Genomic DNA, 25,721 nt, shown 5'->3' on the forward strand with positions numbered 1-25,721 from the left:
TAATAATTAGAATTATTGGTTCTCCAGTTAATGCATCTTGCTGAATGCTCTATACCTTAACTGGCAATTAACCAAATACAATTATATTTCTTTTAATCCTGTTCAGGAAGTATTTACTCAAGCCCAGGATTGTATTGTAAAACAATGACACCGACATATGACTCGAGAGACGGTAGTCCACTTTCCCCAACCTCTGCTTGGTTTGGTGACAGTCCTCTGTCAGAAGGCAATCCTAGTGTTCTTGCAGTGAGCCAGCCAATCACCTCTCCAGATATTTTGGCACAACTATTCAAACCCCAGTCTCTGCTTGATAAGGCGAAAACTAACAAAGGGCAAGTTCCCATCTTTTCTTTCCTACTTTTTGACTTTTAAAAGTTACGTAGTGTACATTTTATTTCAACTTTTATATGTTTTCTTTTAGATGGCTGGATTCATCAAGGTCACTGATGGAGCAAGATGTAAAAGACAATGAAGTTTTGATGCTCCGATTCAAATATTACAGTTTCTTTGATTTAAACCCAAAGGTATGAGTTTACAAAAATGCATATCATTTCCAAAGGCTTTTCCCCTTCACGCAGGTTTTTATTTTGTACTTCAAAAGATGTTTCAGGGCAGTGATGTAACATGGTGTATTATTCTGTGCCATTGAAAAGATAATTAAAACTAGCATGTGAAACTTAGTTTGCACCAGTACACTAAAATATTAAGGATCTGCATGATTTTAAAAGCACTGGAAGGTGTCAGGCAGTATTACATGTTTGATTACTCCATTGTGTCCACAGAATTTCAACAGTGCAAAAGGAAGCCATTCGACCCATCAAGTCTGCACCAACACTCTGTAAGAGCACACTACCTAGGCCCACTCCCCCACCCTATCCCAGAAACCTCATTACCCTGCCTAACCAGCACATCCTTTGGACATAAGGGGCAATCTAGCATGGCCAATCCACCTAACTTGCACTGTGACTGTGGGAGGAAACCAGACAAAACCCATGCAGACACTGGGAGAACGCAGGACGGCACAATGGCATAGTGGTTAGCACCGCTGCCTCACAACGCCAGGGTCCCAGGTTTGATTCTGACCTCTGGTGACTGTGGAGTTTGCACTTCTCTCCGTGTCTGCCTGGGTTTCCCGGGTGCTCCAGTTTCCTACCACAGTCTAAAGATGTGCAGGTAAGGTGGATTGGTCATGCAAAATTGCCCCTTAGGGTGGGGTTGCAGGAATAGGGCAGGGGATTGGGCCTTGGTAGGGTGGTCTTTTGCCGAGTTGGCAGACTCAATGGGCTGAATGGCCTCCTTCTGCACTGTAGGGATTCTATGATTAAATTCCACACTGTCACCCAAGGCCAGAATCTAACCTGGATCCCTGGCACTATGGGGCAGCAGTGCTAGCCAATGTGCCACCCATGTCCAATTCTGTATTCGAAACAAACCTGTTGGACTGTAACCTGGTGTTGTAAGACTTTTTACAATTCTGTATGAATATTCAAGTTATATTTATTAGCTATACAGTCTAACCCTTTATTTTGGCTATGATGCTTACAAAACTTGTATCTAATTGCTTCATATACCATGATAATACAATGTTCTTGGCAATATAGACTGCAGGGATGTGCTTTCACTGAAATCTTTTTTTGTCCAGTCTTTCTCCGTTCATTTCTGTCAATACATAAAATGAAATGAAAATTGCTTATTGTCACAAGTAGGCTTCGATGAAGTTACTGTGAAAAGCCCCTAGTCGCCACATTCGGCGCCTGTTCGGGGAGGCTGGTACGGGAATTGAACCGTGCTGCTGGTCTGCCTTTGTCTGCTTTAAAAGCCAGCTATTTAGCCCAGTGTGCTAAACCAGCCCCTTAATAACACCGGTTAAAAGTACAAACCATAGGAATTCTGGGAAAACATTTGATGAAATTAAAATCAATACTTTCATGATGACAATTTATGGTTGGAAGTGCAGTTAAACAAGTATTTATCTTTAAAATATACCAAAAAATGTATTTTGTTTTAAATCTGCATTTACAGTTTTTATTATAAAGCCACACAACACTTGTTCATACAAAATTATGACAATTCTAAACATTTGTTTTACCTGAAATTTCAGTATGATGCAGTGAGGATCAACCAGCTTTTTGAACAAGCTAAATGGTGCATTCTTCTGGAAGAAATTGAATGCACAGAGGAAGAAATGATGATGTTTGCAGCTTTGCAAGTAAGTAAACACGAAGTAAGAATAAAAAATTCATATATGTTCAATAAAAATGCTTCCTCCAATTAATTGTCACATTAGAAAGTTTCAGTTTGTCTAAACTCTTGCATATAGTCATCACGATAGCTGTAAACAACTTTGGAGCATTTGAGAAGGGCAGAGGCTGAAAAGGAATGGGCGCTATGCCCAGAATGTCATTGGGCAATTCTGCATGTTCCATTAAAGCATTTATGAGCACAAACGCACTGCAGAATGATGAGATCAGTTTTCTATTTTTAATGTATGCCTGAGCAAAACTGCTTTACATAATTCTCAAATGAGAAATGGTTTTAGCTATTTAACTAATGTGGTTCCTAGCTTTTTGGTCTTGAATATGTATAGAAATATGAATTCTTAAGTGTTAATTTTCCGACCATGTGAGTGATGATAGTCAATCATCTGATCACAGTCTTTACCATTTAAAGTGGGATCTACTTTCAGTTTCTGGGACTGGCTGCCACAGTGCATACCTGTGATACCTGAATGTATAACTCCTCGACAGTACTCTGCAATTTTATTTTTATTACTGTATCTTCCACTAACCTTGAAGTTTGGGTCTTCCAAGAGATGATGCTGAGACGAATGCAATTGAATTGTTCCGGCAATCTTTAACTCTTCCCTTGGTAATCACTGTTTTTCAAAGCTTTGGGCATGCAAGCTTTGGGTAAGCCTGGATCTAGATTATGTAATCTCCACCATATAGACCATGACATTCCAGCATAATTATATAATATTTGGTGTAGTCTCCAAATAATTTGTTGTTGGTCATGGTTTTCACAGAAAGTGGACAAGTGTTCCTTGAACCTAATGCCTTCCATGCAGATGCTGCTGGATGAAGCTGGAATTGCAAGCTGACATCATCCAACATACAGAGCATTTAGTTCATGATATAGACGTTCATGACACCAGATATGTGGAGAAGCTTGATCCTGTCTGAACCAGTCCAGTCCTTGCAGTCTTGGTAATGGCACTGTTGAAACTTCCCAAACCCCTCTGTTCATCACTTCACGGTGGTGCAGAATCCTAGCGGGGATGATGTCAAGTTCCTAAAGTGAAAACTGGTGGGTTGGATGTGGGTGGATTTTATAAAGCCTGCAAGAGCAGGAAACGTGACATACAGGGTGACTGAATTACGTGAGAGCTGAAATCTGTCCTGACAACAGGTTGAACTGCAGAGATTTGAGTCAGTGGTATGTTTGTGGCATGTTGAGCATCTCACGGGCCTGTGGAGGGTTCCCACTTGTATGCCATGAATACTAATTAGCGTTTTTAAAAAATGATTGTGACAATTCTAAACATTTATTTTACTTTGAAATTTCTGTATGGTGCATACCTTTTAAGGTAAAGTCAGCTGTGCATGAGAATCTCATTGCACCCGATCATGTGTATTCAAAAATGGCACAACAGGCAACTTTGTGCGGTAGTATCTGGTCATCCGTTTTCCTTGTTGCACAAAGAAGGGGAGCAGGAGAATGGCAGCTTAGATGGAAGCTTAGGAAGAGCAAGGGTGAGTCGGTAGTCAAGGGGGTTTATGGATTAGGGTGGTGGGCATGGGGGAGTGACAGAAGGCAAATCCTGGCGTCCTGGTGGGGAGTGAGTAGTGGGAACAGTCAGTCAGGGTAGGAAATGAGGGACCTAATGGGCGGTGTTGATATTTCTACATGTGAGTCCATCATGGGATGTTGGCTGGCAAGGTACTTTTGGACTTTTGAGTTCTCCTACAACATTTCACTTGTCTCCTCTCTCCGTTCTCAACCGTCTCTCTCCTCAGATGCTGTCAGATCTGCTGAGATTGTCCAGTATTTTCTGTTCTTGTTTCAGATGACAAAATCCGCAGTAATTTCATTTATCCCTGCTTGACATTGTCCTTTACAATGCATAGAAGGGAGGACCAGCTTAGCCTGAAAATTCAGTCATGTCCCACAGAGTGATGAATACAACACTGGACACTAACGTGAGCATTCAATAAAAGCAGAACAATAAACACACTTCTACAATAAAGGAAATGTCCCTAAGCCCTTTTTAACTATCAATGCGTGCTAACCTTAAGACCTCAAGAAAAAATTATATACACATGAATAAAGTGAGACCAATGCAATGTGAAATATTTACAAGGGAAATTTAAATTTGAAAAAAGTTCATGTGTCACCTTTGTGATCTCAATAAATCTCATGGTAATGGAATTGGGCAGGAAAGCTTTAGCCGTGCTGCAGAGTCTCCTGGTGTGTCCAGGAGGCTCTTATTTTAGCCTGCACGTAACTGCTGCACTGTTAGCTGACAACGGGTTTCACCCCTGAACCATTCCCCCATTGTGGTCAAATGTGTCTCCTGTACATGCCACCAGCACTTTAAATTTCAATTGTAGCCACATGGGAACCAGCAAAAAGCAAGATAGCGGAAGTGGTGCACACTTCCTACACTACCATTGGGAGCAGCATGCCACGGTTAAAAGCTCCGCTCTTGGTATGTAACTAGTTACTTGTATTTTCTGAGAAGCAAACCTAAAGGACAAATATCATCTTCCAAAATGACAGTCACTGATTTTTACTTCAAATTGATTTCTAGGCACCAAAAGCAACAAAGTTAGTTTCTTGATCACGAGTACAATGGCGGGATTCTCCGTCCAGCGGCGTCGGAATTGGGAGACACGATTGGTCGGAGAATCGTGTGCGAGCCGAAAATAGTGGCAGGCGCTGCTCGCCTGGCAGAATGCCGTGCTCTGGTGCCTTAACAATGGCGTTGATGCATTCTACTCCTCACATATCGTAAAAGCCGTTGGCATATCATTAATGGGCCCAACCCAGTACTCTCCGGGACTCATTCGATGCTCCGCTTCTGCCAGGAGGAATTACCGATGGCAGGTTTCGCTTGTGGCTTCAAAAAGCGGGAAACTGGCACAGTGGCGGAGAGAGAGGAGGTAGGACATGTACCCAGGGGTGCGACAGTGGGCTGCCAGTCTTTTACTGGCATAGCTAGCTGGGTGGGGTTGGTGCCTGCCAGGGGGAGTAGCGGGGGGTGGGGTGGTGACCAGAGGATGGGCCGTGGCATCGGAATGAGCCCTGGGACCGAGGTGCTGTTCAGGCACGGACTGCTATTGCTGCAGCCTGCAAGGCAGCCATCCTGCTGTGCACCGCACTGACTGCTCACTGGCATGTGGTTGCGCATCTGGTGACCTTCGTAGCCATGGTGGCCATTACGGGTGTTGGCACATGGTGCAGGGTTGGCGCGCACACTCTGCTGGCAGGTGGGGTTCGATCGTCCTTTTGATGGGGGGGGAGGGGGCTGCCAGGGGCACAGTGTTACCTACTCACCCAGGCCACCCTGAGGAGGTCGTGCAGCTTCTTTCAGCATTACTGGCCGGTCCTGACACTGGAGCCCATTGTGGTCACAGCTTCTGACACTGGAGCCCAGGCCAGTTATACAGCGGTGGGTGGCAGTCTCCTTCCCACCCGGGAAGCACGGTCGCCCACCTCTCCTCCTCGGCTACCAACAGGGTCTCCAGCTCAACGTCCTCAAACCAGGGTGCCGCTCTCCTTGCTGTATGGGATGAGCGTGTGTGGGGAATGAAGTGCTAACAGTGGCTGTCAGCCTTTCGAGTGGCAATCATGACCCGGCGAATCGGACATCGTTTTTCATTGGAATCGATATTGTTCCACGTGGTGCTGGTGCTAGCGCAATAACGTATCCTGAATTGCTCTGGGACTTGTGCCAATTTAGTTAACGTAGAAGTCCACCGATTTAAGTCCCGGCGTCAGCACTTATTTTCTGATACAAAGAAACCCGCCCCTTGCCTTTGCTATCCTCCTTTCTCCTCCACCCTCCCCCTTTCTACTTTCCTCTTGGTCTACACAAAAAGCCCAAGTAGCACTGCTTCTTTCATTGTCGGAGCGAATGTGATTTGTTTCACTTTCTTTATTTAGGGTCATTAAAGGTCGGACTTTCCACCACTGCTGTACATTTAGGAAACTGTTAAAAGCTCAGAAGATGTAGTTTCCGAAATGGAAAAGATCATCCATGAATATCGTGATCATAATTATAACCAGGACCCCACAATTTTGTTTTGCTTAAAAGCTGCTCAACCAATGTACCCCCGGTTCACAAAATCAGCGTTTTCAAACGTTTTTTCCCCGGGACCTGTTGTCAACCGGCTGACCTTCACGACCCACGCCTGCCGACCTTCGCATCACACATCACGTTCACTTATCTTTAATGCGAAAGGGAAGCCTGCTTGGTTCTCACGATCTCACTCCAATCATGGGCTGTTTGTGAGGAGAGGGAAATGCACATATCAGGTGCAGACTTCAGCCAGTTCCTTTGTGCTGTATTCACCTTTGTGGCAACGTAAAATCCATCCTCGCACATGTAGGTCGTCATGAAGGGCATTAGCAACAAAATGCTTGTTTTGCTCAGCAGTGGATACTCCTGGGAGATGCTACTCTAGAATGCTGACAACCTCGTGGGCGTTTGCCATGTTTTTAATGTGCTATCACAAGTCGGGCATAGCAGCGTAGTCTTTTCATTTGGGGTCAGTTGTAAGTTAATAACTGACTCTGGGATTTCAACCTCAAAAGGGATTTTTCACCCACCACTTCTCTTCAAAGTCTGAAACTTCTCTCATTTGTCAGTATTTCCCTGCACATAAAATACATGGGATCTGCATCCTTATTTACACTGGCACAATTGGCAAAACCAATTTTCAAGCAATCTTCTTTATACTGCTTTGTTCCTGAAAAGTTTCTTCTTTGTAGGCTGTTTTCTTCTTTATAGGCTGTTAACCAAAGACCCTGGAACTCTGAACAGAAGGAACACTAGCACTGCTCTGTCCTTCTTTGGACTCCCCGGAGCAGCTCTCTCCAGATTCAGTTGTAATATCCTGATCTCTTACTTGTAAGAAAACAATTCATCTGCACAATTCTCTTCCCGTGCTTACCAGCAACTAGAAAATGGAAGAAGCTCTCCACGGTGACATGGTGCCACAAGGATATACATAAAGGTGCTAGACATCAAGTATATGTGCAAGGCACATGACCTGCTCACTGCTGCCGCTTCTGGCCAGAAGAGTGCACACTGCCTAATTTCCTTTCATTTAAAAGGCAGCAGCGACCGCCAATCTCAATAAAAATGCCAGTAGCGGCCGTTGAGCGCTTCTCCTGTGATCGGGACCATCGTGGGAAAGCCACGACACTCCCGACACCCACCCATGGACTGCGACCGCACTTGGAAAAACCCTGCGCTGTGTTCATGGGCTGTTTGTCAGTTTTTTCTGGCAAGTGTAACAGTCGGTGACAGTCTATTCTTATGCAAACATATGAAAAATTTCTGCAAAGATAGCCGTTAATTCCACAATTTAACCTTGCTCTGAATGATTCTTATTGTGTCTTGCATTCAATTTGTTGTTTTGTTGCCATTTGTTTCAGTCCAGATAGTTGTGAATTTCATATTTGAGATTGATTTACTAGTACGTGGGACAGCTATGTTCTTGTAATTTGTAAAGTAAAGGTGTCAATTGGTGTTGCACCCCAAGTTATACTATCCCTTTTTGTTGATGCACATCTGGAAACGCAGGATGTAAACACAAAGGGGTAACCACACAATTTCAGCATTGTATTCTACATCAAGATACATCTGATAAAATGCAAGAAAAACCACTGCTTCCTGTGGGCTGCAGATCAGAAATGACCAGTCAAATTGTGTACAATTCGGCAAAAGAGGACTTTCCAAATAGAATGGCAAACCAAGCAAGTGAAAGTCAAAAAGCTTTGTGGCTAGGGTTGTGGCTGGGAGCTGATAAGTGCAGAGGTATTGTGCATGATACACTAGAAAACAGGTTTCCATTGTGCAAATTGTTGAGGGGAAAGTCTGGTTGGGAGTGGGTAGAGCAGTGTGATGGTTGGGTGGTAATTCTAGCTGATGTGTTGAAAAGCTTAGGTTTACTTTAGTTCATTAATTTTCATGTGCCCCTTTGCCTTTGCTTTCCTGCAGTTTTCCCCTAAAGCATGATCACAGTGAGAGAAAAGTTGAAATATATTTTTAAACTTCGGTGAGATAGAATTCTGTTCTCCCTTTTCCGGATCTGCTTGTAACCATATAATCCATGACATAGAAGACAGTTGTTTTTGTACATTGCATGTCATCTTGTTTTGATACTGGCAGTGAAGAAATGAGTGCAACTCCAATGAATATATAGCCTGTCTTCTGCACTCTTGGAAGAATGTATAGTCATTGCTTGGTAACTCTCTACACAGATTAAATCAGAAACCCTTGGGCAGGCTGGGGTGAGGTAGTCCCACAGACATATATAGACTATTTCTCTCCAAGCCATTTATATAGATTAGAAGTAATAGTTGAATTAACACAACAATATTTGGAACGTAATCTCTTTTCAGCTGCAGCAACACTTTTTAAACTTGTAACAGTGCAGGAATTATTTCGCCCACCAGAACAAGTGCTCAATAGGAGTCTCTAAATAGCACTCCCCAAATCTAGGTATGGTTATTTTCACTGAGTGCGCAATGTAGCAAAACATTTCTTTTCAAGGAGAAAATAAATATGGTATTCCAGAACCCAAAAGATGGAATGCTTGTCTACATATGCTATGCTAGCAAATTTGTAATTTGTAAACTGCGTCGGTTGTAGCTGAGAATGCTGTGTTTTGTTTTGGTCACCACAGAAAAAATTATGTTAATTCCTTTGATTTAGAATTGTACAGATCAGAAACGATAGCAATCCCAAATATAAAGGTGTGCTATTGAGAAAGATTAGATTGCAGTCAAGTGTGGTAAACCCAGATGACTACCAGGGCCTTTTGAATGAAACAGAAGTTAGTACGTTTGGAAGACATTTTTGCAAATACTGCTTTGTGATGATAGAACAATCAATCAAGATAATTGTGGATTATTTAAAAATGCTATTAAATACTATTATTGGGAGAATTCATGTACTGGAGAGATGAACTTCTGTCTCCAGATACTTTCAGTGTCCCCTATCTCTTACGTGATCATTTTAATCACTTATCCAGTTTGTTCAACTAATTGTGATTTAAGTAGAAGCTTTTTAAGACTGATAATTGTCAACTGATACATGTGGAAACAGGAACAAGCTTGTCTTCAAATTGATCCACTCCGAAATCTACGCCAGAACCAGATGTTATAACCCTCACAAGGACCACGGGGGAAACAATCATTGATCTCCCTATGGGACCCACTGGAGCACTAAGAATAAACCGTGCCATTAGATAGAAGGGTCGCAGCGTCAGGGACAAACCCACTAATCCCACTCAGAACGGACTTTTTTTTTTGGTTAGATCGTACCCATCAAATTTTCCTGTGCAGTTCATTGATTTGCATCAATAATGTATAGAAAATCGTTGAACATAATGTGTACCCTTCCTCTTGGACAATGAAGTGTTGGAAAATGTAGCACCAAAGTGCACAAAATATCCAACCCAACGTCTGACGTTAAATGTATTGAATGACTTCACATGTGACCTTGTGGGAGCTACATTGCAGTAAGGGCCAGGTTTATAATTGTTTAGTAGATTAAATAGCATGATGATCAAGATTCGGTGTGCTTTTTCAGCTTAATGAAGGTAAGGAAATAGTTACAATGTCCCAAAGTGCTTCACGAATAGTCACTTTTATTGGAAAATGTAGTCCGTTGTACAAACTACAAAAATAATCTGTTTTTCGTCATATTAATTGACTGATTGATTGGATGTTAGCCAAAACAATGGGAGAGCTCTGCTCTTCTTTGAAAAATGTTGTGGCATCTTTAATGTACGTCTGAACAGGGAGATGGATTCTCAGTTTTACGTCTCATTTAAGAGAAAGCACTTAGAAATTTGGAACATATCCTGCAAGATGGAAAAAATATGCTTGAAGCTGAGCGATCCCTGACACTGGATTGGATCTGGTCTGCAGTTCATGACCTACAATGTTTAAAGGAAACATTTTTTGCACATCTTGGACTTGACTGTCTTCTGTCGCGAAAGAAGTTTTTCTTTTAAACTGAATATACTTAACAATGATACCCAGAGAATAATGAGTATATTGGAGCTGTGAGAAATGCAACCTATCTAATACTATTGATCGCTGTAAAGAAATGTTATGATGGTGGTAGTATTTGGATTCTTACAGCAAATTGGCATCATTAAATTATGTATGTCCAGTGGCTCTGAATTTGAGGGTTTCTAAAAGCTTTTTTCTATTGGTGCTTTTTTTTTTTTGCCATCTCCAGTTGTGATATCAGTTGCGATGATGTAAACAATTACATTTCCGATCCTTTGAGTGCATAACATCCATTTTAGTGTGGCTGTACTTGAGAAAAATATGATCCCAGATTACTGTCTATCTCTTATCTCTTCTCAGTAACAATGGTACTTCCCAGCTGTAGACTTGTATATGCCATTGCATAGCTGGTCTCTTCTTCTCTTCTCCCCCCCCCCCCCCCCCCAACACCCACTCAAATTCCTCTTTTGATCAAATGTCAGCGAGCTTTGTATGCTTTAACAGTTAGCAGATGTTGAAATATTTGCAGAGCATTGTCTGCACCCATTATTTAAGGATTTCATAACCCAAAGCCGAAATTCATAATACATTTTTCAATTTGTAAACCTATTTCATAGAATTTTTATCATAGAATTTACAGTGCAGAAGGAGGCCATTCGGCCCATCGAGTCTGCACCGGCTCTTGGAAAGAGCACCCTACCCAAGGTCAACACCGCCACCCTATCCCCATAACCCAGTAACCCCACCCAACACTAAGGGTCATTTTGGACACTAAGCGCAATTTATCATGGCCAATCCACCTAACCTGCACATCTTTGGACTGTGGGAGGAAACCGGAGCACCCGGAGGAAACCCACGCACACACGGGGAGGATGTGCAGACTCCGCACAGACAGTGACCCAAGCTGGAATCGAACCTGGGACCCTGGAGCTGTGAAGCAATTGTGCTATCCACAAGGCTACCGTGCTGCCCTAAATTTCATGCTTTAAAGATTGCGGTGTGGTTTTTTAGTGTCATGGGGACTCCGCGGACCTTAAAATATGGAAGGCAGGACTCAAATTGGGTAGTATTGCCCCCATTTACAACAGATTATATTTTCACCGCTGTGGGAAAGGGAGTGGAGTGTGACGCAAGCAACTCAAACTCAAGGAGGACACTTTGAACTGAGCACAACCAGATCCCATGTTCTCTGTAGCTAGGGCCAAGTGATCGTAAAAGCTCATGAAGGGCAGCTGTGATCTATAGCACTGTCAAGTTAATCCTGAGCCCTTTTTGTGTCTCTTGAGAATTGAAGAAAAAAATCTGGCTTAGCAGTTACAAAAGTCATTTGGAGACATTACCCAAAGGTAATGTCCACTTCATGCCAATTCCATGCAGGTGGGTTCCCAAGGTAGGTGTAGCAAGCCTGGAGATTTCCCGATTTGCGCAAGTCGACTCGAGAGAAACTCAGATGAATAGTACCGTGTCAATATCTGCTCATTGTCACTTGGACTGTATGAATGTGTGTAGTTCTTTGGCATTCCAAAAACAAACCTTTTGGCCTGATCTATTTTTGTATTGTTGGCTGTTATGGTCTGATACAATGAAGTATGTTAATATATTTTATAGTTTTTATATGGTTCCATTGTGACTATTCAAGATTTAAGTCCAAAGACCTGTTGGCGTTGGCCTGCTGGGCGTGCAGTGAGTGTGTCTGATATCTGGATAGGCTGGCCCTGATCTCGGCTGCGAGTTTTCATCAGGGCCTTACTCGAGTAGAACTTCGACTGCCTGCCCTAAATCTGGGGTCTGGCATCCAAGGGAATGGGCATGAAGGCCCAGGGCAAAAGAGTGTATATTTTACTGGAGGTAAGGATTCAAAGGTAGAGGTGAGTTTGTGACTGAACTGATGGGCAGCTGCAGAAATATCATGAATAGGCAGCATCAGAAATATGGAGGGCCAATGACTGGACAGCTGGGAATTTGAGTGATGTCATGTGGAGAGTTTTTTCCCCCAGGGCGGAGGGAGGAAATATTGGAATGCGCAAATCTATTCATGCTGTTGTAGCGCAAAGTTATAAATAAATTGGTCATCAATCTATTCCTGCTAGATCTCCTGGAAATTCCAGCATAAAGTTTAAAAAGAGTATTGTAACGTTAAACTTTGTCTTGTATATGGCTCATGGGATTCTTGGGAATTCTGAATGATTGCCGTAAACAAATAATAGGTGATAGATGTTTTAAATACTGTATCAGGTAAACTCATGACGAAGTTGTTGCAAGATTATGAAATGCAGTTCATTTGCTGCAAGCTCCCAGTGAATTGGGCTCCGTGATTGGTCTTGGCGAAACAAATGGCTATTTGGCTTGGCGAAACAAATGGCTATTTCATTTGTTTTTATTACTTTATACAGGAGGAAATAGTACCCAGGTGAGGAATATTATTCAAGATGGAAGCATCACTAAGTAGGCATCTTGAGAGTCCAAACAGTCGTAAAAGCATTACAGCACAGAAGGAGGCCATTCAGCTGATCGTGGTGATGCCAGCCCCCTTTGGAGCAGTCCAGTCAACCCCATTCTGCCAATCTCTCCCTATAGTCGTCCCAAGAAGTACCGATACACTTTCCTTATAAAATCATTGATCAACTCTGCTTCCACTACCTCATAGGCAGCATAAGATATAGGAGCAGAATTAGGACATTCTGCCCATCGAGTCTGCTCCGCTATTCTATCATGGCTGATATGTTATCTCCTCTGTTACCTACAATGCTACAGACCAAGAACTGGATTGCGGACCATAACTGTGCACAATACTCCAGGTGCGGTCTTACCAATAATGCCTTGTATAGTTGCAACAACACTTCCTTACCTTTGTACTCAATTCCTTTTGCTATAGATGCCAACATTCCATTTGCTTTCCCTTATTATCTGCTGCATCTGCATGCTCATTTTCTGTGATTCGTGCACGAGGACACCCAGCTCTCTCTGCATCAGAGCACCCCAAAGTCTCTTCCCATTTAGATAAGTTTCCTTTCCATTTTTTCGACCAAAATTCATGACCACACACTTATCCACGTTAAATTCATCTGCCACATTTTAGCCCACTCTCCTAACCTATCTATATCCATTTATACGGTTCTTATTTCCTCATTGCAACTTACTGTCCCACCTATTTTTGTGTCATCTGCAAATTTGGCTATAGATCATTCTATCCCTGTGTCCAAGTCGTTAATATAGATTGTAAATAGCTGGGGCTCAAGGACTGAACCCTGTGGCACCCCACTAGTTTACATCTTGCCATCCAGAAAAAGACCCATTTATCCGACTCTGTCTCCTGTCCGCAGCAAATCTTCTACCCAAGCTAATAAATTACCCCTAATCCCATGTGATCTCACCTTGTGAATTAACCTTCTGTGCGGCACCTTATCAAACTCCTTCTGGAAGTCCAGATATACTACATTTACAGGATCCCCATTATCCACTTTGCTTGTTACATCTTTGAAGAACTCAAGCAAATTAGTCTCAAGCAAATTAGTCAAACATGATTTGCCCTTCATAAAACCATGCTGACTCTGATGGATAGCGCTTTGGCTTTCCAAATGTCTGATATTACGCCCTTGGTAATTAATTCAAACAATTTTCCAACAACAGATGTTCAACTAACTGGTCTGTAATTGCCCACATTCTGCCTCCTTCCGTTTTTAAATAAGGGCGTTATAATAGCATTTTTCCAATCCACAGGAACTTTTTCCATGTCCATGGAATTTTGGAATGTCATAACCAATGGATCCACTATCTCTGCTTCCACTTCCTTTATCACTCAAGGATGTAGGCCATCAGGCCTGGAGACTTGTCTTCCCTCAATCCCAAGAGTTTGTCGAGTACCGTTCCCTATTTCTTTTCACCATTTCTTTTCATAACATTTACAGTGCAGAAGGAGGCCATTTGGCCCATCGAGTCTGTATCCGCTCTTTGAAAGAGCACCCTACCCAAGGTCCACACCTTCACCCTATTCCCCATAACCCAGTAACCCCACCCAACACTAAGGGCAATTTTGGACACTAAGGGCAATTTATCATGGCCAATCCACCTAACCTGCACATCTTTGGACTCAGAGTTGCTGATTCCTATAGGCATGTTCCAGATCTGTGCATTTTAATTCCTCCACCCCACCCCACCCCAACTCCAGTTGACCAAAAATTTAAACCTGGTCAACAGTTAATGGAAACATCTTTACTTGGTCGACCTTGCTGAAATGTATTTACTATCTTGTTGTCACAAACCGGGTTTATGCATTTTATTGTTGACTGTGATCAAAGTGTTTATACCTGTGAGCTTAGATCATTTATTTTTCATAACTGTCCTGAAGGTTTAAAACACAACGGGCGGGATTCTCCAGTTGCCGACGCCAAAATCACATTCGGCAATCAGCTGGAGAATCCCCGTTTGCGTTGAAATCGGGTGCAGCGCGGCATTTGAGATGCTCTGCCCCCCCAAATGACGTATTTGGGGTAGGCCGCATGCCATATGGACAGCCTCAGGACCCTGAGACCCTTCCCCGACGCTCCTTCCCTGATGGGCCAAGTTCCCGACGGCGTGGGTCACTCATGCTATTTTTTTAACGTGGATCCCGCATGGCGGCTGCAGACTGAGACAAGTGCCGCCACAGTTGGGAGAGGGGTGGGGGGGGGGGGGGGGGGGGAGGCCGTTCCGCATGCAGGGGGTGCTTTGGTGGGGCCACTGGTTTGGGGGTGGCGGGGGCAGTTTTTGGCAGGCCGGGCTGCCACCGTGCACATGCGCGGCCATGGACCCGGCAATTCTCCTGCCGTACCCGCAGGTTATGCTGCATGGCTGCTTAGCCCTCCACCGACAGATGATCGGTGCAGGTGTTGTTCCGTTTTTCTGGCATAAAACGCCACTGTTCCCGCACCAGCTTCAGCACCTGGTCTGCAGATCGGAGAATCCAGCCCAACATCTCAGACATACGTGACCATCAGATACAGATGAAGGAAAAAAAGTACTATTACAATCTGTTTTGATCTGGCAGCACAGTAGCACTGTGGTTAGCATTGGTGCTTCACCACTCTCTAGGGTTCCAGGTTCAATTTCCAGCTTGGGTCACTGTCTGTGTGGAGTCTGCACGTTCTCCCCATGTCTGCGTGGGGTTTCCTCCGGGTGCTCCGGTTTCCTCCCACACGTCCAAAAGATGTGCTAAGTAATTTGGACATTCTGAATTCTCCCTCTGTGTACCCGAACAGGCACCGGAATGTGGAGACTCGGGGCTTGTAGCAACTTCATTGTAGTGTTAAGGTAAGCCTATTTGTGACAATAAAGATTATTATTATTATTGATTTCCGTCTCTTTCATAGTAGGCCTGTAGTTTCTTAGATGAAGTAATACTTTAGCCGGAGTAGATCATAGATCATAGAATTTACAGCGCAGAAGGAGGCCATTCGGCCCATCGAGTCTGCACCGGCTCTTGGAAAGAGCACCCTACACAAGGTCAACACCGCCACCCCATCCCAGTAACCCCACTAAGGGCAATTTTGGACACTAAGGGCAATTTATCATGGCCAATCCACCTAACCTGCACATCTTTGGACTGTGGGAGGAAACCGGAGCACCCGGAGGAAACCCACGCACACACTGGGGGGATGTGCAGACTCCGCACAGACAGTGACCCAAGCCGGGAATCGAACCTGGGACCCTGGAGCTGTGAAGCAATTGTGCTATCCACAAGGCTACCGTGCTGCCCTTTGGGAGGTCTTGTCAGCTGTACGCTCCACGGACCCATCTAAGGTCTATGGGTGTTGTCATTTGGGGGGGGCCACGTGGTGCCCCGCATGGTGCGTGGTGACCTCCAGTAGAGGTCTTGTAAAAGCGGAGGAATTCTCTGTAAGCTGTGAGGCTTAGAGGGGGAGGGGGGGGGGCAAGGATCACAGTGCCAACCGTGGCCACCATGTAGCCCGTTGGACCTGGTTGGGCACGGGGGTATGCACTGAAACATGTCGGCCATTCTCACCCTGCAGCTTATTGTAGTTGAATTGTCAAGAGTTGGCTATCAGATGAACTTGAAGCTGGAACAGGTTGGGAAAATAATCCTCCCACTTTCAAGGTGCAGCTGTATATTGGCAGCATATTTGTCTTGCAGCTGGTTCAATGGCGTACCTGGTTCAATGGCGTACATGGGGCGCGATTCTCCACTCCCGCGCAGGTTGGGAGAATCGCCTGGGCCGCCAAAATTTCCCGCGATGCCGGTCCGATGCCCTCCCGCGATTCTCCCAAGTGGCGGGAACGGCCCCGTCAAGTTCCGCAGGCCGGAGAATCGCCCGAGACACCCAAAATGGCGATTCTCCGGCACCCCTGCTATTATCAGGCCCGGATGGGCCGAGCGGCCAGCCCAAAACGGCGGGTTCCCCCCGGCGCCGTCCACACCTGGTCGCTGCCGTCGGGAACAGCGCGGGAACGCTGGGGGGGGGCGGCCTACGGGGAGGGGGGAGGGGGAATCCTGCATCGGGGGTACCTCAAATGTGGGGTGGCCCGCGATCGGTGCCCACCGATCGTCGGGCCGTCCTCTCTGAAGGAGGACCTCCTTTCTTCCGCAGCCCCGCAAGATCCGTCTGCCATCTTCTTGCGGGGCGGACTCGGAGAGGACGGCAACCACGCATGCGCGGGTGACGCCAGTTATGCGGCGCCGGCCGCGTCATGTATGTGGCGCCGCCTTTACGCGGCGACAAGGCCTGGCGCGTGTAAATGACACGGCCCCGCTCCTAGCCCATTATCGGGCCCTGAATCGGTCGGAATAGGGGCCGTTTCGTGCCGTCGTGAACCTCGATGGCGTTCACGACGGCGTGGGCACTTCGGCGCGGGAGTGGAGAATCCCGCCCATGGTTTTTCAGGTGGTCTCTGTCTCAGATCAGCACAGCTTCTATTGTCCCAAAAAGTACAAGTCAAAAATCCTTTTCCCAGTAAGGTGGTAAGCCCAGTAAGGGACAGGCGATTGGGCAGAGAATCGATCTTGGCGGGAGCCAGGTTCAAGCCAAATCGCAATCCTCCGGTGCTTCGACAGCGGCGCCCATGCGTTCCACTCCGCATATACACTGAATGCCGTTCACGTATCATTAGCAGACCTAACCTGGTATTCTCCAGGGTATCCGAGATCCGGGGGGATTCCCAACGGTGTGGTTCTCTTGTGCTTTTTAAAAAAAACGGGAAACATGCACCTTGACTGTGTGAGTGAGAGAGAGAGAGAATGTAGAACATGCACAGGCACGACCGTGGCCCAGGGGACCAGCCGGGGTGACCCCCCAGAGGTTCAGAGTGTCCAGGCACTAACTGCCATTTCTGCAGCCTGCAAGGCAGCCATCTTGCTGCACACCCCACTGACCACCCACCTTGGCCCGTGGTTCTGCAATGTGACAACAGCTGTATGGGTGCGCCCCGCGCCCCCTTTAAACAGGCTGCCACCATGCGGGGCACCACGTGGCCCCCCAAAGGACAACACCCATAGACCTTAGATGGGTCCGTGGAGCGTACAGCTGACATGGGCACCGCTAGCCGATGGTACCTCTGGCAGCAGGGACAGAGGCCAAAGGCCCCCATGATGCCAGGCACCGATGGGGCCCAGAATGGGTGGGGGTGGGGGGGTGGGGTGGGGGTGCAGGGACCGCAGTGCCAACCGGGGCCACCATGTAGCCCGTTAGAACTGGTTGCGCACAGGGATATGCACCAAACATGTCAGCCATTCTACCCCTGCAGACAGTGGACATTGGAATTCAACCAGCAATGGTGGCCTTCCTCCTAATCGCCGCCGCCCTGGGGATGCACTGCGGCTGTACGAGCTGGAGCTGCTCGAGTAAGAGGAGGACCATGCAGCAGGAGCCTGTCCCAGAGGAACAGAGGCAGCCAGTGAGGATGGTGAGCCCAACAGGCCAAGGAGGAGGAGGTGCCGCAAGAGGCCTTCTGTATACTTGCAGTTCCTGTCATTCGAGGACCTGTGGACCGAGCATGAAGCCGGAGACTCTGGCTGAACAGAGGAAGTGCAACATATCTGCCAGATGATGGCACACCAGGCACCGCAGGGGAATGGGGGAGGACACCTGCTCCCGGTGGCCATCAAGGTGACAGTCGCCCTGAACTTGTATATCACAGGGCCCTTCCAGGCACCAAATGGAGACCTCTATGGAATCTCTGAGCTCAGTGCATCTGTGCAGTCGTGGAGGCCCTATATACCCGGTCAGCCCAATACATCCATTTCAACGTGGACCGAGCCCACAAGGATTCCTGGTCAGGGGGTTCGCAGCCATTGCTGATGCCCTGGGTCCAGAGGGTGATTGAAGGGATGCACATTGCCCTAGGAGCACCTGCAGATGGCAGTCTGACCAAACCAAAAGGGTTTCCATTCAATGGCTCCTGGGCAACAGGGGTTATCCACTGTGGCCGTGGCTGATGACGCCTATTCAGAGGCCACTGACTGACACGAGATCCACCACAATGACGCCCATGCAGTGACCAGGGGCATGATCGTGCGGTGCTTTGGCATCCTGAAGATGCGCTTCAGGTCTGGGCTGCTCTAGAGGGGCCCTCCAGTATACCGCTGGGAGGGTCTCCCACATTGTGGTGGCCTGCTGTGTCCTCCGCAACATCGCACAGCAGAGGGACAATGTGCTGGAGGAGGAGGATGAACATTAGTCCTCATCTGACCAGGAAAATGCGGAGGAGGATGGGTCGGACATGGGGCCCAGGCCGGCACGGGAGGCCACACAATGTGTCCATGATCACCTCCAGCTTCGCTGATTTGTGGGACAGGCTAGGGGCATGGACATGGCATCCCACCCACACACCACCTGCCTCACTGGGGACCCTGGGTTGGCAGTAACAGTGGGTCTGGCACATGGGATGATGACAAGCCGCTCTGGGATGAGCTCTGGTGCTCCACTTCGTTCGGCAACGTCTGACTCCTGCTCATGTTTTCCACCTTCCAGCTGGGTGATCCCTGCGTGCAAGCTGACCATTCCATCACACGGTCCCATCGAATCCCTGGGGTGGCGGAGGTGGGGAATGGGAGCGGTGAGTGCTGGCTGAACTGTGGTCCCTGGGCCAAGCCCAGGATGTTGTGTCCGCCCACTTACTTTCTACACTTAGTTTCTCTGGCCTGTCATGGGGCTTTAATTTTTACTGGACTTTTAATTTGCCTGGTTTACAAAAACTAGTCCTGTTTTTTTTTGAAAGAGGGGATCATGGTCTCCTGGCAGAACTGCCCTTCAACCTTAGATCCCGGGGACTCGCTGCACTAATCTGACCTAGTCTGCCCTGAGTCGGAAGGTCAGACGAGACATGGAAAAAAATTAAGGTAAAGAACTAGGGAGTGGAGTGGCAACTCTACTCTGGTTGCCCCTCCAAAGAAGTTCAGGCCTGTATTCCAGCTTTGCCCTGCACTTTTAAAAGTATTTTTATTCCAAATTTTCAATTTTTTACATTTTACAACAATAAAGCACCTCAAAACTTGTATCACCTTATTTGTTTCCAATGGGCTCCGTCCCACCTCTTGCTATTTGCTTACTGTTGACATAATAATACATGCTGGTAGATGAACCACCATTCTTTTCTAATTTTCTCATTGCTAGTCTTATTTTCCTCATCACTTCCTCTCGACCTATTGTATTTGGCCTGATACACGTTTGAAGAATTCAACTGACATGCATTATTCACCATTTTCTTTTGTTTCTTCACATTCTCTGTCTCCTTCGTCAGCCAAGGAGCCCTGACTTTGATTCTCTTGTTGGCATGTACACCAAACTGCACCTGAAACATACTCATTGTTCCTTTTGCCATTTTTCCTGTCAGTCTTTGGTTCCATTTTATCCTGGCTGCATCCTCTCTTGTCCCATTGAAGTTGGCCCTCTTCCAATTTGGATGTTCTACTTTAGATTGTTCCTTGTTCTTCTCCATTACTAATCTAAACCTTATGATGCAATGATCATTCTTAACCAAGCAATTCCCCCACAGACACCCTTGATTTATTGGCCTCATTCCCAACACCAGATCCAGCAATGCCTCCTGTCTAGTTGAACCAAGAACTTACTGGTCAAGGAACTTCTCCTGAACGTACTTCAAACATTCTTCCCCTTACATTATTCCAATCCATATTTGGGTAATAAAAGTCGTCCAGCGTCACCACTCTGGATTTCCATGCAGGTTTGTTCCTCCAGCTCACTATTTTAAGTCATGTGGAATGCCCCAGTCATGTGACCACCTGCTTTTTTTTGCTTCGGTTTCCAGATAAACAATTTTTGACGGGCAGTTCTTTTAACCTGAAACATAAGTGTATTTAGTTACATAGAAAATAGACATGTAAAATCTTTTCGAAAATGCTACAACTTGGTGTAATAAGGTAGACCTTTTTTTTGTCAAATGTTTTAAATGTCACTCCTGCCTTTGCTCAACTATAAGAATTTCTAATGGTTTAATGCATTTTTCCAGAGTTTTTGGCATCTAAATGCCAAAAGCTCAAGGGATCTCTATATAATATTCACATTAGTCATTCTCTGGCAAGCAAAATAATAACCAAGGTTTAAACCGAGCAGTCAATTTCTATAAAGTGGCATGCCATTGAATTCTTCAATGAAAGCTTGTGTTCAATTTCCCGAAATCCAAGTGCCATTCTGCTTTTGTTTAACTCCTTTGAGTACTATGTCACTGCTGGCCATAATACTGCCATCGTGATGCAAACCATGTGATAAAGTGATTGATTAACATTTCTTTGCAGCCCCTCTTGGTAGTTTAGGCCCCAAAATTCCACGCCCTCTGCAGTCCTTTTTCCATGCATAATTAGGACATCACTTTTTATTTTAGGCAGCAGCTTTTTCTCCTGGTCATGGCAATATTGATAGATTGCCGCACGTGGGACACATTTGCCCCTTCCCTCTTTCATTTTATTTCCGTGAGAGACGGTAGCCTCTGCAGTTCCAAATGTACTGGTATTACAATCGTAATTGGATAATTTGGCAAATAAAGTATATTTTTTTCAGCTGTTAAATAGAGTGGCACGGTAGCAAGTGGTTAGCACTGTTGCTTCACAGCACCAGGGCCCTGGATTCGATTCCCAGCTTGAGTCTGTCAGTGTGGAGTTTGCACGTCCTCCCCGTGTCTGCGTGGGCTTCCTCCAGGCACTCCGGTCTCCTCCCACAAGTCCCGAAAGATGTGCTTGTTAAGCGAATTGGACATTCTGAATTCTCCCTCTGTGTACGAACAGGCGCCAGAGTGTGGCGACTAGGGGATTTTCGCAGTAACCACTTTGCAATGTACTTGTGACACTAATAAAGAATATTATTAAAATACTAATGGAGGCAGAAATTAGTTTTTTGCTGAATATTTCTGTAAATTTGAGGAGCAATTGCAGCAGATGGGAATTATTGATTTCTTTTTGATGGGGGAGTTATGGGTGGGACATTGTGCCAACATATCCTTGGATTTGTTTCTGCGAGTGAGACTACTGACGCATTTTGTCTCATAATCACATTTGAATGCCAACAGTGAGCTCCACAGAGCTGCTGAAGTGCAAGTATCGCCTGCCCTATAGGCACATGGTCACCTACTATCATTGAGGGGTAAAGAGGGGCAGCATTTAATCAAGTTGCTAGAAATTGCAACTCCGTCACTATACAAAGAATCTTTATTAGTGTCACAAGTAGGCTTACATTAACACGGCGATGAGGTTACTGTGAAAGTCCCCCAATTGCCATACTCCAGCGCTTGTTCGGGTACACTGAGGGAGAATTCAGAATGTCCAATTCACCTAACAAGCATGTCTTTCGGGACTTGTGGGAGGCAGAGCACCCGGAGGAAACCCACGGGGAGAACGTGTAAACTCCGCACAGAGAGTGACCCAAGCTGGGAATCGAACCCGGGACCCTGGCGCTGTAAAGCAACAGTGCTAACCACTGTGCTACCGTGCTGCCCTAAGAATATATAGGCAACCCAGGTTAAAACTGAATCTTATTGAGGAGGCACATATAAACTTGGGCTTCAACAAAAAAGCAATAGAGAAGTTAATGTGAGGACCTTCAATCATGTTCATCAGCTCACATTGTTCTTACTGTGGCAATAAGGGTTATAACCGCCCTGGGGGTCCCGATTGGGCTTCGGGAAGTGATAGAGGGACTGGGGGCGATGCAATCGGGTAAAGCCCTGGGACCTGATGGGTTCCCAGTGGAACTTTATGAGACGTTCTCTGGGTTACTGGGGCCGCTCCTGGTTAAGGCTTTCAACGAGTCCAAGGAGCCTGGAGTACTCTTCTCTCTTTTCTCTCTCTCCCCCCCCCCCCCCCCCCAAAATGTTATCACAGGCATCAATTTCTCCATCCTGAAGCGTGACAGGGACCCAGAGAGTTGTGGATCGTACAGGCCAATCTCCCTCTTGAATGTAGATGCCAAATTATTGGCAAAGATCCTGGCCACTCGAATAGAGGATTGTGTCCCGGAGATAATTGGGGACGATCAGACGGGATTTGTAAAGGGCATGCACCTGACATCTAACATTAGACTGCTTCTTAATGTAATTATGATGCCAGCGGAAGTGCGTGAGGCTGAGGTGATAGTTGCCATGGACGCAGAGAAGGCTTTCGACCGAGTGGAGTGGAAGTATCAATGGGATATTTTAGGCAGGTTTGGGTTTGGGCAGGGATTTGTCGAGTGGGTACGGCTACTGTACCAGGCCCCGGTGGCAAATGTAAGAACTAACCGAGTTCGGTCAGAATACTTTAGTCTTTGTCGGGGGACAAGGCAGGGATGCCCGCCCTCCCCATTATTGTTTGCCATGGCCATAGAATCCTTAGCAATGGCTCTGAGAGCAGCGAATACCTGGAGGGGTATAGTGAGAGGGGGGTGGAGCACAGGGTCTCTCTCTATGCGGACGATTTGTTGCTTTATATCGCGGACCTGGTTGGGGGGGTGGGGGATGACCAAAATCATGGAGGTGTTAGGAGAATTTGGGCGATTTTCAGGCTACAAGTTAAGTATGGGAAAAACCAAGATGTTTGTGATTCAGGTACGGGGGCAGGAAAGGAGGCTGAAGGAGCTACCTTTTAAAGTGGTTGGGAAAAGTTTTAGGTATCTGGGGATTCAAGTGGCCAAGGATTGGGGGCAGCTTCACAAGTTAAATTTGGGCAAAGCAGTGGATCAAATGAGAAGGGATTTTTGTAGATGGGCCATGCTCCCACTGACGCTGGCAGGGAGGGTTCAGACGGTGAAGATGACACTCCTTCCGAGACTGCTTTTCTTTTTTCAGTGTCTCCCGATTTTTGTCCCAAAGGCTTTTTTCAGAAGTAAGAATGTGGCGATACTGAGGTTTATATGGGTGGGTAAAACCCAGAGAGTAAAGAGGACACTCCTGGAACTGGCCCGCGGGGAAGGGGGGTTGGCACTCCCGAGCTTTATTAACTATTACTGGGCTGCCAACATATCGATGGTCAGTAAGTGGGTAGTGGAGGAGGGGTCGGTCTGGGAACGGATGGAGGCAGCATCCTGCAAAGGTATGAGTCTGGAGGCTTTACTGACACCCCTGCCGTTCTCGCCGGCTCGGTACTCCACAAGTCCTGTGGTCGTGGCAGCCCTGAGTGTGTGGGGGCAATGGAGGCAGCATATGAGACTGGAGGGAGCGATAGTGTGGTCACCGATCTGTGACAATCACCGATGGGGGCTTTAAGGTATGGCAGCGGGCAGGGATTTGAGAGGTTTGGGGATCTATTCATCCAGGAAGGCTTTCCGACCTTGGAGACATTAGAGGAGCAGTTTGATTTGCCAGGTGGGAACTCGTTTCGGTATCTTCAAGTGCGGGACTTTGTATGGAGATGGGTCCCAAGCTTTCCTCGCCTCCCCCTGAGGGGACTACAGGATAAAGTGCTGTCAAAAACAGGGGTTGGAGGTGGGACGGTTTTGGACATATACAGGGAATTGTTAGAGTGGGAAGGGGCCCCTATCAGAGAGGTGAAGAGGAAGTGGGAAGAGGAGCTAGGAGGGGAGCTGGAAACGGAACATGGGAAAAAGCCTTGAAAAGGGTAAATGCATCCTCGTCCTGTGCTAGACTCAGCTTGATTCAGTTCAAGGTAGTCCACAGGGCCCACATGACGGTAGCTCGGAGTAGGTTTTTCGAGGAGGTGGAGGACAGATGTGGGGCGGTGTGGGGGTAACCCGGCCAACCATGTTCATATGTTTTGGGCATGGCCGAGACTGAGGGAATTCTGGAAGGGATTTGCAGATGTTATGTCGGAAGTCCTGGAAGGTTGGGTAACTCCGAGTCCCGGATTAGCAATATTTGGGGTGTCGGAAGATCCGGCGGCAAAGGGGGGGGAGGGAAGCCGATATCCTGGCCTTCTCCTCTGTGGCCCGCAGACGAATCTTGCTGAGATGGAGGGACTCTGAGCCCCCGAAATCAGGAGTGTGGTTCAGCGATATGGTAGAGTTTCTCAGTCTGGAGAAAATCAAGTTCGCTCTAAGAGGATCAATACAGGGATTCACCTGGAGTTGGCAGCCGTTCATTGATTTCTTTAACAAAAACTGAACATCAGCAGCAAGGGGGGAAAGGGAAATAGGAGGCATGGTTATGTTAAATATAGACAGGGAATTTAGTATACGGGTAATTGGGGATAGAGCGGGGGACGTGGTTTATTGTTTGTTATTTTAGGGGGTATTTTGTGCATCGATCCGCGCGGTTTTAGAAATGTCAGTATGTTAAATTGTGAAAATTACAAATGCTTCAATAAAATATTTTCTTTAAAAAAAAATAAGGGTTATAACCGCATCAGCTTCTATGATTAATTTGAGCAGCCACAAGAGATCTATGACAGCCAACGTGCGGTCTGAACATTTGTTTTGGTCTGGTGCCTCCCACCCCCAAGGTTACAATGCAAATCTTAACTCCCATCAACTCTAATTCAACCACCATTCCTGACCTATAGTGACTGGTTCCTGGCTAGGCAAAGACTCAATTTTAAAATTATCACCTTTATTTTCAAATCCCTCTGCGGCTTCATCCCTTCCTATCCTGTAACCTTCTCCAGCCCTAAAATCCTCCATTTCTGGCCTCTTGCATATACCTGATTTTCATTGCTGAACAATTAACAAACATGCCTTTGCCCTAAACTTGGGAATTCCTCCACAAATCTCCCTCTTAAACTCTATATTTTTTTTTCTCTTTTTTAAAAATAAATTTAGAATACCCAATTATTTTTTCCAATTAAGGGACAATTTAGCGTGGCGAATCCACCTACCACATCTTTGGGTTGTGGGGGTGAAACCCACGCAGACACTGGGAGAATGCGCAAACTCCACACGGACAGTGACCCAGGGCCGGGATTCGAACCCGGGTCCTCCGCGCCGTAGGCATCAATGCTAACCACTGTGCCACCGTGCTGCCCATTAAATTCTATTTATGACTCAAATGAGAAAACTGCTTCTCCATCAGCTCCATGATATGCTCCTTGTAATGGGATG

At 46.2% G+C, this 25,721-nt stretch overlaps 1 protein-coding gene across 6 annotated transcripts in view; it reads left to right on the plus strand.

Moving 5' to 3' along the window:
• The window catches only part of fermt2 (FERM domain containing kindlin 2), a 188,736-nt gene that overhangs the window by 120,775 nt on the left and 42,240 nt on the right, over nt 1-25,721 (plus strand). For all 6 annotated transcript variants that reach the window (XM_072489727.1, XM_072489726.1, XM_072489729.1 and 3 more), the window contains 3 exons: nt 107-332; nt 422-524; nt 2,102-2,209. In XM_072489727.1, the coding sequence (XP_072345828.1) occupies nt 107-332; nt 422-524; nt 2,102-2,209 (437 nt within the window). The remainder of the gene's footprint in view (nt 1-106; nt 333-421; nt 525-2,101; nt 2,210-25,721) is intronic.

The sequence above is a fragment of the Scyliorhinus torazame genome, chromosome 2 (genome assembly GCF_047496885.1).
Source record: "Scyliorhinus torazame isolate Kashiwa2021f chromosome 2, sScyTor2.1, whole genome shotgun sequence".
In the NCBI taxonomy this organism is placed as follows: domain Eukaryota; kingdom Metazoa; phylum Chordata; class Chondrichthyes; order Carcharhiniformes; family Scyliorhinidae; genus Scyliorhinus; species Scyliorhinus torazame.